At 33.3% G+C, this 13,737-nt stretch overlaps 1 protein-coding gene across 3 annotated transcripts in view; it reads right to left on the reverse strand.

Moving 5' to 3' along the window:
* FBXO11 (F-box protein 11) overlaps positions 1-13,737 on the reverse strand; it is a 92,095-nt gene that overhangs the window by 1,731 nt on the left and 76,627 nt on the right. For all 3 annotated transcript variants that reach the window (XM_053667125.1, XM_053667126.1, XM_037161253.2), the window contains exons 12-21: positions 8,593-8,810; positions 6,836-6,921; positions 5,894-5,988; positions 4,788-4,910; positions 4,607-4,692; positions 3,862-3,938; positions 3,628-3,771; positions 1,352-1,462; positions 585-692; positions 173-281 (exon numbers count right to left, since the gene is read on the reverse strand). In XM_053667125.1, the coding sequence (XP_053523100.1) occupies positions 173-281; positions 585-692; positions 1,352-1,462; positions 3,628-3,771; positions 3,862-3,938; positions 4,607-4,692; positions 4,788-4,910; positions 5,894-5,988; positions 6,836-6,921; positions 8,593-8,810 (1,157 nt within the window). The remainder of the gene's footprint in view (positions 1-172; positions 282-584; positions 693-1,351; positions 1,463-3,627; positions 3,772-3,861; positions 3,939-4,606; positions 4,693-4,787; positions 4,911-5,893; positions 5,989-6,835; positions 6,922-8,592; positions 8,811-13,737) is intronic.

The raw sequence follows: 13,737 nt of genomic DNA on the forward strand, positions 1-13,737 counted from the left end.
TGTGGGCAAACTATGTTCTTTCTACTGGCAGATACCCAATTTACTCTGCCCTGGCTTACACATGGAGGGTGGTGAGGGTGGGGTATCTAAAAACACTAGCTCTTGCTAGTATGGGGGTAAAAAAAACCATCTCCCCCCTTTTTCCAGACTCCCAAATAATTTAGAAATATACCTGTAGAAGTCATGCATGGGATAGCTGGTATAGCTTGATATTTTATATAAACATTGACCTCTACTAACAGCCTTTTCTATGGCATCTTGATTGTTCATTATTTTGTTATCTGCAATAAAAAAAAATTCTAGAGGAGAAAGACGTAAGATACAAATAATAGATTATAGGGTTATTCTAACAGAAGAGTCAGGCTAACCAATGAAATAAGTAAGCTAAGAATAGAAATGGGTTTTCCTTTTGTGAGAGGTATTCCAACTAGAACTGAAGTCAACACAAAACTTAAATAATTCTTGAGTTCTTGTTTGGCTTTGTAGAGTGACAGAAGAAATCAAGTTACCTAAAGAGCAGTGACTTTTGATTATTATCTTTTCATAGCATATTTCATGTATTTATAAGGTAGATGCCAACATACCTTTCATTGTCACATTAACACCAGATGCTAAAAATAAGCCTCCAAACCGGTTGTTAAAAATCTGATTGCCTTCTAGTGTTGCAGTCGCATGATTTGTAATTTCAATACCTGAAATAAAATTTAAACAGATGTATCACTTTATAGTTTCTTAAATGAAATCTGAAATATAGTAAGCTAGTTCTTTTATATCAAATGTATATTAACTAGTGAATAAAGTACAAATGTTTATTTGAATGACGGTAACATTCACTTTCCAGTTAATCTTCTATACTGGCATGATATAAGACGGCTCCATAATTTACTACTTTTATAAAATTTCTTTGCAAACTAAGAAGAGGATAGTGCCTAGAAACATGTTTAGGTAACAGCTGGTTTATATATTGAAAAAGAGCTAGATGATTATTATTTGGAATATTAAAAGTAATTGCTATATTAGCAAAAAGGTGAAATATATATGCATGGTACTTAGATTTCACTTATCAAGATTTTTAGAAATGTGTGTGTGAGGCCAGAGGCTTGAATTTATCTGTATTCCTAATGGTAGTAGTACAAAGCCTACATTTATTCTATCCCAATTAGTGTTTCATAAGAGTAGAAGAATTCAGAACTTACATTAGGTACTCTCATAACGAACTGTTAATAGGCCTTCAGCTACTTTTGCAGTACACTTGGCACATCTTTAGTTATTAAGCAAAACAATATACTAAAACCCAACCACTTTAATGTATAGAGAAAACAACCTACAAGTAACAAAAGAAAATACAAACCTGCAGCAAATCCATCAAATATTCTGTTTTTCCTTAAGACTGGATGACTATTAGTACTGATGAGAACACCTGCTTGAGCATTCCTGAAAATATCATTTTCTTCAAGGAGACCTATAATAAAAGATTCCCTTAGATTAAGGCTAGTGCATATAACAATTTTGGGTAGTACTAAAGGTTTTAAGTTTCTTATTTAACTGCACTGTGAAATTCAAAGTATTTTTCAGCTGAGTTCATTAGCAATTCAAGTGTTTAAAGTAGGGGGTTAGTAAAAAATTGCAGGTGACCATTCTAGCCAACACACTGAAGTTTCATGGTTACAGGGACCATATCTAGTTTACCCACCATTGTATCCCCTGTGCCTGGTATATAGCTGATTCCCGTTGAAAACTGCTGAATTAATTCCTTTGAAACATTTTTAGAACCTTCGTACTGTATCCTGAAGTTTTAGTTGAAGTTCTGATTATATGTGGCCATTATTACTATAATGATTCCTTGATCAATTTCCTTTACTCCAGTCTCTCAACTCTACCATGTCCCTTCTTTGCTGAAGAAACTTTAATGATAACATTCCCCAAGCTGCTACTTTGTCTCACTCCATTTACCTATGTCTGAATATTTTTATTCTTAATGTGTTTGGTTTATATTATTTCCTCTTCCTGGAATGTCCTGTACTCTTTCTTCCTCATTCTGTCATTTCCTCAGGGAAGTTTTTAGTTTCCTTCCATCAAATGTATTCTTTCTTCTGGCAGTTTAACAACTCCAAAAGTCAGCCAAGAAATCAGACTTTGGGCCTTCCAATACTGAATCTTAGTGGCACTGAGTGGGCAAATAACTTACCTTGTAATTGGCAATCACCACCTACCACGTACAGTTACTGTGAGAATTAAGTCAAAATATGTAAAAGTACATAGTAAATAAGTATTAGCTAATATTAATACTATAAAACTTATGTATAGTGAATTATAGTTAGTTGTGAACTAGTGTTTTTCTGCTCTGTGAAGATGTGAAACATGTTTTCATTTTTGTAGGTATTTGACCCATCTGGTATTTCACAGTACTGACCACTAACCTACTCACATACTTTGCTAAGGTCTAGTCCAAACTCCATATACTGCACACAGAAAGCCTCTTAGGATTTGGGCCCTGCTCCTTCTCCAGCCTGAGCTTCTAGTACCTCTTGCCTTACTAAACCACTTTGTTTCATTTAGACTTGCTTACATTGTGCCATTCCATTGACTAAAGTTTCTGGATGCAGTACTGTTTTATTCACCATTATATCTTTAGCACCTGTATCATGGTGGTTGATACAGAGGTGTTCAATTACTAATTAACAAATGAAAGAGTGAAAGAATTATGCTTTCTATACCTAGAATGGCCTGCTTCCCACATGTTCCCCATTCCCACTCTCCAGTGAATACTCATTTTTTAAGACACAATAATTTTACTCCATGAATCTTTTCTCAATACCTTACAAATAAAACTGCCATTTTGTATTGTGTTTCCTCATTATATATCTTGTGAAGATTCCTATCAGAGGTATGTTCATTGAATTGCTACATTATTATACAAACTACTGGAGAGTCTGTCATTAATAGAATCATGATTGCTTGGTTGCAGTAGTAAGTTTTGTTGATTAAATCTTGGTATGTTAGAGTAATAACTAGCTATCCTTCCATATAAGATGAGTACACAATGTTGGGTTACTCACATTTCAGGAATGGTGATAAATCTGCACTAGTCATTCTTTCCCAGTCTATGAACATGAATTTGCAAAGGGCAGGGACTGTGCAACTTCTGCCTCATTATGAAGTGTGTTGACCTTTATGGATACCAAACCCAGCACACCTTACCTTCATCAATTCCATTCTCCAACAAACAGTTCTAAACAGGTTCAAAGCAATTTATCTATTACAGACATTTTAGTGTATTTACAGACCAATTTCTCACACCTAGTTCTATAACTTGACTTTGAAGTTTATTATAATTATATCACTCTTCTGAATAACAGAAGTCCAGAGAGGCTAAACAAACTGCTACCTTAAAAAGCCTTATTAACAACAGGCACAATCAAGGTGGCTACAGAAGGAAAAGAAAAATTCAGCGAACATTTGTCTAACTTTAGGCACTCATCTTCTAAACCATCTCAAAGACTTGATATGAAAAAAAAGATTTACTCATTTATAACATGTTATTGGCAATGTCATTGATCGTTAAAGATACGGAAGAAAAATAATGGGAAATTGGGGTTTTGACTAATGCAAAATTAACAACAATACCTCGACCCCCATTAAATATACAGATGCCACCATCTCTTCCATCATGGATTTTATTTCTTCTTAGTGTAGGGTTACTATCTGTCTTAATCCAGACTCCAGCCATTGCATTGTCAAATATTTCATTGTCTTCTATACAGCCTAGACCTATAAAAGCAAAAATTTAGGTTATGTTATTTAGAAAGTATGTTACTAAAGACAATTAGCACTGAGAAAAAGAGTAAAGATCACACATACCAGAATTATAAACTAGGATTCCACCATTCTGTCCTCCCCAGATTTTGTTGCGCCTAATTTTGGGGTTGCTTCCAGTCCTATGGACAGAATAGTAAACAATGCCATTTTAATTGCTTCCACTTCCACATCCCATGTTAGATTAGGTAACAGTGGAAAAATCCACATTAATCATCGTTAACAAGAATATAATGGAATCCTTCAAAATGCTTTATATTAAACCAATTAGTAAACAAACTGGTTTAATATAGCTTGATTTAATTTCCCACAGAACAGTTATATTTCATTACTACAGAGTTTCTTAACATGTAAACTACATGGAAGGGGTAAGATGAAATTACTGTTATATGCTTGTTTTGTAAAATGAAGGGCTGAATTATACGATTAGGAATACTAGCGTTCCAAAAACTGCTATAATACAGGAAAGGGGGTATGTGAAAATCTATTAATTTTACAGAAATAGCATAAAAACACAAGCTCCCATTTATGGGTGCCTACAATATGCCAGGCATAGCTCACAAATATTTTTATATAGCTTTCCACTATCCCAGTATGGTTGAGTACATTGAATGCTATTCTCAGCTAGTCAAAAGAAGTTATATAGCCTGACAATTTAAACCAAGAGTATGATAAGAGTGTGAATATATATACAAAAAGATTAAACACTGAATAATGAGAATTTCTCCTATATATCCCACATATTCCCTACTCCCTCCCCCTAAAGAAAGCCAAATGTGAAAACATTTACCTTATCTGAACCCCTGAATACATATGATTATAGATATCATTGTCTTCTAGCACTCCATGTCCATTGTCATAAAAATAAACACCAACCTAAAATTTAAAAAAAGGGTTTTTTTCCCAAATGACTTTTTTCCCAAGTGTTTACAAAACAATTATTCCCATACAAGAGTCCAAGAAAATCCTACCTGCTTGCCACTGTGTATCCTGTTTCTTCTCAGTACTGGAGTGCTGCCAGTTGTTACCCAGACCCCAGCCAGAGTATTACTATACACTTCATTCTCTTCTATTACACCTTGTCCTTTCTCGTGCTAAATAAAAGTTACATTGTGTAAGTAAGAAGTTTTTAGTACATACATTCCCCTCTCTAAAGACAGTTTTAACAAAAAATTTTTAAAAAATTTTTGTTCTTTATGTGGGACAAGGAAGCAATGATAACATTTATACATAGCCTCTAAGTTTAGGTCACCAAAGTTTTTATACTACTCTTTATGTGGTTTTGTACTTTTAAATCTACTATAGTAAGAGTAGTATCATGCAATTTTTTAAACAAAATTTCTTTCTTTCTAAGGTATATAGCAAACTAAAGATCTCTCATTTAGTAAGTTAATATTTATTTCAAGCTTATCACTGTAAAATCACTTCAAAATGACATGGTCTCGGATTGCTAAAATTTTTATTTGTAGCAGAAGATTTAAGACTTTCTAGAAATGTAAATAAAAATTGGAGTCACAAGTTATACCTGTCATTACCTAGAACTTTCAGAAATTAGAACCCTATTATTTTCTTATGAGTCAGTTGTAACAGTTTCAGATACCATGGTAACAGAAAATATAGATGCTTTAAAATTTTGTAATATGCTAAATTTTGTTTCAACATAAATTTATGTGAAAATTGGTTTTTTCTCTGGAAAATTTCAGAGATTCATATTGTAGTCACACTGGCAAAATTCCAGTACAACAAATATGACTCAGATTGACAGTTACTGTTATAAGTTTAAGGCAATATTGCCAATTATAATGAAAACTTTAATAAAAAGATTCATCTCTTATACCTAGATTTAGTCAATTGATTAAATTTTATAGAACTTTACACACAATAAAATTAAACATCATTTACATATACCGGGGTAAGGAGAACAAGAGTCTTATTCATTGTCTCAATATTAAAGACAGTCACAAATTCATAGCCTAAAAAAAATTGGCCTACCCCAAGCTAGACATAATTCTGCTCCCTCCCTCATTCTCCCCTGGTTTTGATGTATGAGATTCCAGAACTGTATTTATTAACTTACCACATAAATCCCACCATGTTGGCCATCATGAATTTTGTTATGTCGAACAATTGGACAACTGTTTGTCCTAATCTGAATCCCTGCTAATGCATTTCCTATTTAAAAGTAAAAGTTACATTGTCAACATATGGAACCCAGTGAAACATAGTAAAAGTTTCACATTATGTAATAGTAAAAATTCTTACTACATGTTTAATAAAAGCACAATTCTGTGAAATATGTAATATTTAGAAAGATGCTTCTGCGGAACTATGTGTAAAAAGATGCAAAGGATTGTAGGCAGTATAGGTATATAGGTGGTTAAGGGTAGAGATTCTTGGCCAGGCTGCATAGTTTTAAGTCCCAGGAAATTCTATCTACTTCCTGGGTGACTTTGAGTAAGTTATTTAACCTCTCTGTACCTTTGTTTCCTGATCACTAAGTGGAGATATTTAATAGTATCTACTTCACAGGACTGATGTGAATACAATATGGCTTAATTTAGGTAAGGTGCTCAGAATAGTGCCTGGTACTGAGTAAATTTTATGTAAGTACTGTCAGGTGTTAGCAAAAGAGACTCTAGGAATGTATCAGTGTCTAGCACATACAAATCCAATAGGTTGCTGAATTAATACCTCAAAAGTTTTAATGAGGATTAAGTATTTTCCCTTTCTAGTTAATACCAAACTACCTTGGGAATAATTGTTAAACGATGGAGTGAATTTAAGGAAACTATAGATATTCCTTGAGATTATTTATCTACCTTATTTGTATTTTCATCCCTGGTATGTGGTATAGTACCAGGTACATAGTAGGTATTTAGTAAATGCTTGTTAAGTGAGTATTACAGAATAATCTTTAATGAGAATTAAAAAAAAATTGGATCAGTTCTACTTAGTTTCAAACTGGACCATTTTGCTAATGTGAGGAAGACAGGTCAAACTGTAAAAACCACATGCTTACCATAAATGTCATTTCCTTCAATAAGGCCTCGTCCATCACCAAAGATGTAAACTCCCCCTTGATTTCCATTAAATATAGAATTCCCCCTATAATTAAATGAAATAATAAAAATAAGCATCTATTCAGCAAAGTTTACTTGTTTTATCCAATTAATTGTAAAACCGCTCATGGTGATATGATTCTGGGAAATTATTTAACTTCTATGGTCCTCAGTTTCCTAATCCATCAAATGAGAGACTCAGGTCCTGGCTGGTGTGGCTCGGTAGATTGAGTGTCAGCCTGAGAACAAAAGATCACTGGTTTGACTGCCAGTCAGGGCACATGCCTAGCTTGTGGGCCAGGTCCCCATTTGGGGGCATGCGAGAGGCAACCACACACTGATTTTTCCCTCCCTCTCTTTCCCTTCCCCTCCCACTCCAAAAACCAATCAATCAATAATAATTAAAAAACCCCCCACACAAACAAAACTCCTTTCAAAACGGTTCACACATTCAAAAAAACTTTTTTAAAAGCTGATCTAGACATATTTGCTGAATATTAAACAAGATGGAAAACCCACACACTAATAAAACAAGTGGAAAATAAAATTTGACAATTAAAAATACTTTATGGTCTTCAGTTAAATTACAATAGCCCTGTTCAACATTCTTAAGCAATGCCTTTAAGACTGGATCTGTTTGTTCCTTCATTGTGGTCAGAGGGAAAGGCAGAAACTTAAAAGATTTCAGGTATTTATTTTTTGATAGAGGTGAAGGGAGGAAGAAAGAGATGAAGAGAAACATCAATGTGAAAAATACTGATTAGTTGCCTCTTGCACGCACCCCGACTGGGGATTGAACCTACAACCCAGGCACTCGCCCCTAGGAATCTACCCAGCGACTGAGTTAAACAGCCACCTTCACCTTTTACTTTGTGGGACAACACCCAAGTAAGTAACTGAGCCACTCTGGTCAGGGGTCTGGGCGAGTGGCAGAAACTATTCAAGAAAAAGTCACAGCTTGAAGTTTTGATTTTTCTGTTATTTTTGTTTTGTCTGTTCAAGAATCTTTGAAATAGTTTGTTCAAATCTTTGAAATCTTTGCTGAGTCATTCTATTGGCTGACTCTCAGGGAACAAAGAGAGAGAGATAGGTCATTCTGGTTCCAGCCCTTTTACTCATCTACAATGAATTTTGATGAATTTAAAGTTAAAATCTGAGAACTGTAACAGAACAAACAATAAAAAAATTAAAAAAATAAAGTTAAAACTACAGCATATAGAATGGTCCATAAAGTAATACTGACCATGGCTTAGATCATCAATAAAAAATGAACAAACACACACACAAAATAAATGCAATAGCTATGCTCATTCAGATGCACAGACTTATTAGGAAACGTTATTTTATAGCAGTTAGGTACCTAGGGAAACCAGTAAGAGTTAAAGCTAAGTATTCTGACTTTTTTATTTGAGCTCTCACTTGAGGATATGCCCATTGATTTTAGAGGGAGAAAAAAGAGTGGGGAGGGGGAGGGAGTGGGAGAGGAAGAAACACTGTTGTGAAAGAAACACCGGTAGGTTGCTGCTTGTACATGCCCCGACCTGGGATTGAACCCACAACCTAGGTATATGCCCTGACCAGGGATCAAACCTGCAACCCTTTGGTGCATAGGATGATACTCCAACCAACTGAGCCACCATCCGGCCAGGGCTTGGTTTTTTTAATAACATAAAACAAAATTTAAAAAGTAATTTCTATTCATAATATACATAAATACCTTATTGTTGGGTCACTATTTGAGGTAATCCATACACCTGCAAAGTTGTTTGCATAGATTTTATTCTCTATGAATTGTCCTCTTCCTTTTTCATGGACATATATTCCTCCTGTCTGCCCATGATGAATTTCACATCGAACCACTGTGGGATTAGCATAGGCTTTTACTTCAAAGCCTGCTATCCTGTTTCTGTGTATGTTGCAACTTTCAAAGTAACCCTGAAAAATACAGAAATCAAACCTGTAGCTAAGACTACTTTCCAAAAATTAACACTAAAAAACTTTTTAATGTTCACCTTGAAATTAAGAATCAGAGATGTTCAAGAGTAAGAATAAAACACAGACAGACATACACTAAATTTCAAATGATAAACATGGAAGGAAATGTTTTAATTTTAGTACAACAAAACTATAAATACTCTAATTAGTCTGAATATATTCAATGCCAGGAAAAGAAAAATACAGAAACATTTACTCAATAACTGCAAATAAATACCATTAGCCAAAAAGTATATATATTCTTCAATAAAATATTTGTAAATATTAAAGAAAATAAATCCGTATAGCCTCAAAAATGTCCCAAGAAACTAACTTCTAAAAAGATGACCTTGGAATATAATTAAAGACTACAGAAAGACAAAAAAAATTTTTTCACTTTAGCCTAATAATAGTGAACTGGCTAAATAAAATGTTTTTGAAGACTATGCTCATGGTATAAATACTATCATGTTAAATGAAAAGAACAGTCTATACTCAAGATAGTGTACATTAAGTATGATCTCAATTTTACTCAAAGAAAACAATCCAAAGGATAAAATAAAAAAAATATGAGGGTGCGATCATCTGAGTAGTGGCATTAAGGATGATTTTTGTATCCTTTATACTTCTCTGAATTTCTTAAATTTTCTATAGTGGACATGTTTTGCTCATTTTATAATGAGAATAAAAGTACTCTAATACTGACATTTTAAAGTTTAAGGCTCAATCGAGATGAAATATTAAGAGAAAGAAGATACTGTGGCACTCAGTAGCTAAACTGTGACATCCATCCACCCATCCATCCATCCATCCATCCATCCATCCATCCATCCATCCATCCATCCATCCATCCCTCTTGTTAAACTTTCATGTACTGACCTATACTATTTATATATTTGTCTTATTTATTTATACCTGATCATAATCTCCTGAAAAGAAAGAAGTATCTAACTATGCAAGACTTTATATGTAGCAAGCACTCAAGCAGGATTTGACAACTTTTTGCCATAGCAATCTAGCAGAGTTTGAAACAGGATATAATTCTGAATACTCTAGTATACTGCATGTTTAACTCTAAGAAAATGGACCTCTGAACATAACATTCAGAAGTAGTTTTCAGGTTTCATTTTCCAGAGATAAGGTGCAAATTATCTATCATTTACCACTTTACATTTTGATTATAATCTTATTCATTTTCTTTTAAAAAATTGGGAGTTAAATAAAAATAGTTTCTTTATAAAGTTTTTTCTTCTTTGATTTATAGCAAATAAATGGACACTGGGTCAATTTATACAAACTATTATGGCAAAACAGAGCACCAAAGAAACAAAAACAAATTTTAAAAGAGTCTAAACTAAAAGAACTCAATGTTCTATTGAAATAAACTTTTTTTTCTGCTGCATTTATCACTGAGAAGGGAGTTCAACTAAGTCTCTCAGTCTCTCTCTGCCCAAAGTTAAATGACATACCTGATTGGTGAACCTGGGAAAGAATAAACTGTGTATGCTCTATTCAGCTTCACCCTTTTCCTCACAGAAGTGAGCTACCCTCAGGGAGCAAACCTTCTGCTGATACTCAAACACCGCACCTGTGACTAAGTGGGTAAGCCTATTTAACTTTGGGGTTCAGTTGAACAAACCCAGTTTGGTTCTCATTTTAAGTTGTACATTCCAACTTAACCTTCGAGAGTAACAAAGATAATATGTCAGCCTCCTCATGCTACTTCATGGCTTTATTTTTTAATTGGCTCACAATGTGACAGAGAAATGTGAGCTATTTTGGGGGATTTCATGAAAATTCCAATTAACAGGCCGCTATCATGTCCTGGCTATCCTAGTTAAACATACTTGCAGTAGTACTGCAAGTATATGTTGCTACATATTGACTAAACATTATCAAATGTGAGAATGCTCTTTCTCTATTTTCTTTAGGTTTTAATTTTGTACAATAAGAGAGTCAACTAGATCAACAAGTTTATTTAGGCAAACAGCTGACCACTCTTTATTTTCACTTACCCAGAGGCCCACACTTCTAATTCTTTTAGTGGATTTGTTAATCTGCCTCCATATTTTAAAATAAAGACTTACAGTGCTGTATCTTGAGTTGTTAGATTTAGGTATTATCTACTGACTTCCTATTATGAAAGATGAGACTTGAACTCTCCTACATTTCTATCCTCCATCATACACATTCACACACTGTATTTTTCCTATGTACTAACATCATCATTTGGGTTAGATTAGTGTGCTGTTCAGAGCTGAACAACTTTTAATTTTCCCCGAAGTTAGTAATCATCTCGTTTTTTCTTTGCATAAATCTCTCGTGATAATCTATCCTAAACTTGCTACCAGTTATTTAAATTACCTCTTATTCACATTAGATTTATCAATTTATCTTCTTAAACATAAATAGATTTTATCATCTGCTCTAACCTGGACTGGCTGCCCTGGTCAGAGGCACAAGGTCATTTATCATATTTAATTCAGATTATGCTTAAAAATGTCCCCTATTTCCGTCAACTATGGAGCTTGTAATCTCTATCTTTTGTTTTGGGGTAACTTTCGAGAAAAGAATGCAGCAAAGAAAAATTTTCTTTCATGTCTTAAAATCTGAAGCCCCTACAATACTAAAACTGTGATTTTATTACATTTAGAAAGAACAACTGATAAATATATAGTTTTATAATTTTATAAGGATACATGTCTTTAGTATTATTCTGGGTTAAAGGGCTCAGTTAATATAAATCTGCTTTAAAATACATTTTAATGACATGTATCTGTTTTGCTGGGATGCCTTTAGTGCAAAATGGTCTAATACAGAATGGTAGGCAGAATTTAGACGGAATTCTACTTTGCCTTTTAAATGAAAACTACAGAAGCTCCAACATCTATGCGAAGCCCCAAAGGCATAGACATTTTACCCTGTATTAGAATGTGATTTATGGCCCTACTAGAAGATACCAGATTGCTAATGGCTTCTTTATATTTAAAATAAAAGCTTATTTACTTCTTGGCAGAAGCATTTCTAAATTTTTGCCATACACATTACTTAAAATTATCATTCTATCAAGTTCAAAACACTGATATAAAAAATAAAAGATGAGACTAAGCACGTATTTAAATTTTTTGAAATAAAGTATTCTTTATTAAATGACAGTAAAAGACACTCAAGTGTTTCTCTTAAAACTCTCCACACCCCAACAAACACTAAAAAGAAGAAAATATATGCTATCTTCACTGAAATAAACTTCCATAACCCCAAAATATGATCTATAAAAACACTTGCTAAATACTGTGAAATCTGGATAAGGAAGAGCAAGGTGCTAAGAGCACAAATGTTACCTTAAAAACCTTCAGCAAGGTAGTTTCTCCTAAGTAACTGAAGGTTCTAATAAACCTACCTAATGATCTACTAAAGTGATGGGATCTAGTGGCATGAATAGAACAAAGGAGAAGGAAACAGAGTATCATTTTCACAGAAATAGTCACAAGAAGTAAATCTGAAGAAGAAAAGCCACTACATTATGTGCAATTTCTGTCATATAAAACTTGTTCCCTAAGGAAGACTATCCAAAGTAAAGTGAGGAGAGAGAGGACAGCCAGATTTCAGCATAGAGAATCTGTTATCTGTCAATGTGTCAAGAGTTAAATTAATAAATTTAGAAGGTCTCAAAAATTTTATAACAATTTGGTATTGTTATATCATTTTAATTTTATTAAACAAAATTAACACTCTGTAATAGATTTAATATTAAACAAAACTAATTAGGGAACTGTGAACATTGACAGAAAAATTATTTTTAGTACTGAGACTGGCACTGTGGTTATGTGAAAGATAAAAAAAGAAAGAATCCTCATCTTTTAAAGATATATACTAAAATATTTACAAACAGGATAATGATGTCACGATTTACTTAAAAATAATGCAGAGAATAAAGAGGAGAGTTGAAGAGTGAGGAGGTACTGATGAAACAAAGTTGGCCATGAGCTGATAGTTGTTGAAAGTAGAGGATGGGCACATGGGGATTCATTGTACTATTCTCTCCACCTTTATGTACATTAGAAAGATTCCATAAAACAAAAATACATTTAAAAATTAGAGATAAAAACCAGCTGGAAACAAAACAGAAAAAGAGAGAAAGGTATGGAGACAGTAAAGAACATAGATTTAAAGAAATCACACAAATCTTAAAGGAAAAGAACAACAATTTAAGTAATAGGAAAGAAAAGAACATATAGAACAGAGAAATAATGTAAGTAAAACAACATACTTATTTTTTTTAAGTTTTTATTTTTTGAGAGGGGAAGAGAGGGTGAAAGAGATGGAGAGACACTTCAATCAATTGCCTCTCACATACTCCCAACTTTAGTGCATGTGCCCTGACCAGGAATCGAACTGGTGAACTTTCAGTTCACAGACTGGCACTAAATCCACTGAGCCACACCAGCCAGGGTGTAGACAATCTTCTATAATTAATTCTTATGAATAAGGAAATCTAAATTCTAAGTATGTCATAGACAAGGAAAAACAATTTCAGAATAAAAAGATAAATATAAATATAATTAAATAGTATAGATTGAAAGAGGACAATACAAAAAAATAGTTCAAAGGTTTGTGTTGTTGTCTAAAGTTCTATAGAAAACAAAGTCAAATTTTAAAAAGATGATCTTTAGTGATGTGATACTACTAAACATGAGCTGCAACACAAAGACAAACAAAAAATATATAATTAAGTCTTTACTTAAAGTAGTTGGTGGATAAGCTGCTTGGAAACTTCAATTTTAAACAAAACAATGTATAAAGAAACCAATTTAACTACCGGCTACTTGACATAAGCAAGAGTTACTGTATTTTGTGATATATAATGCACACTTTTTTTTGGCCAAAT

The sequence above is a fragment of the Artibeus jamaicensis genome, unplaced genomic scaffold, assembly GCF_021234435.1.
Source record: "Artibeus jamaicensis isolate MK-2021 breed Jamaican fruit bat unplaced genomic scaffold, CSHL_Jam_final contig_465, whole genome shotgun sequence".
NCBI classification, from domain to species: Eukaryota; Metazoa; Chordata; class Mammalia; order Chiroptera; family Phyllostomidae; genus Artibeus; species Artibeus jamaicensis.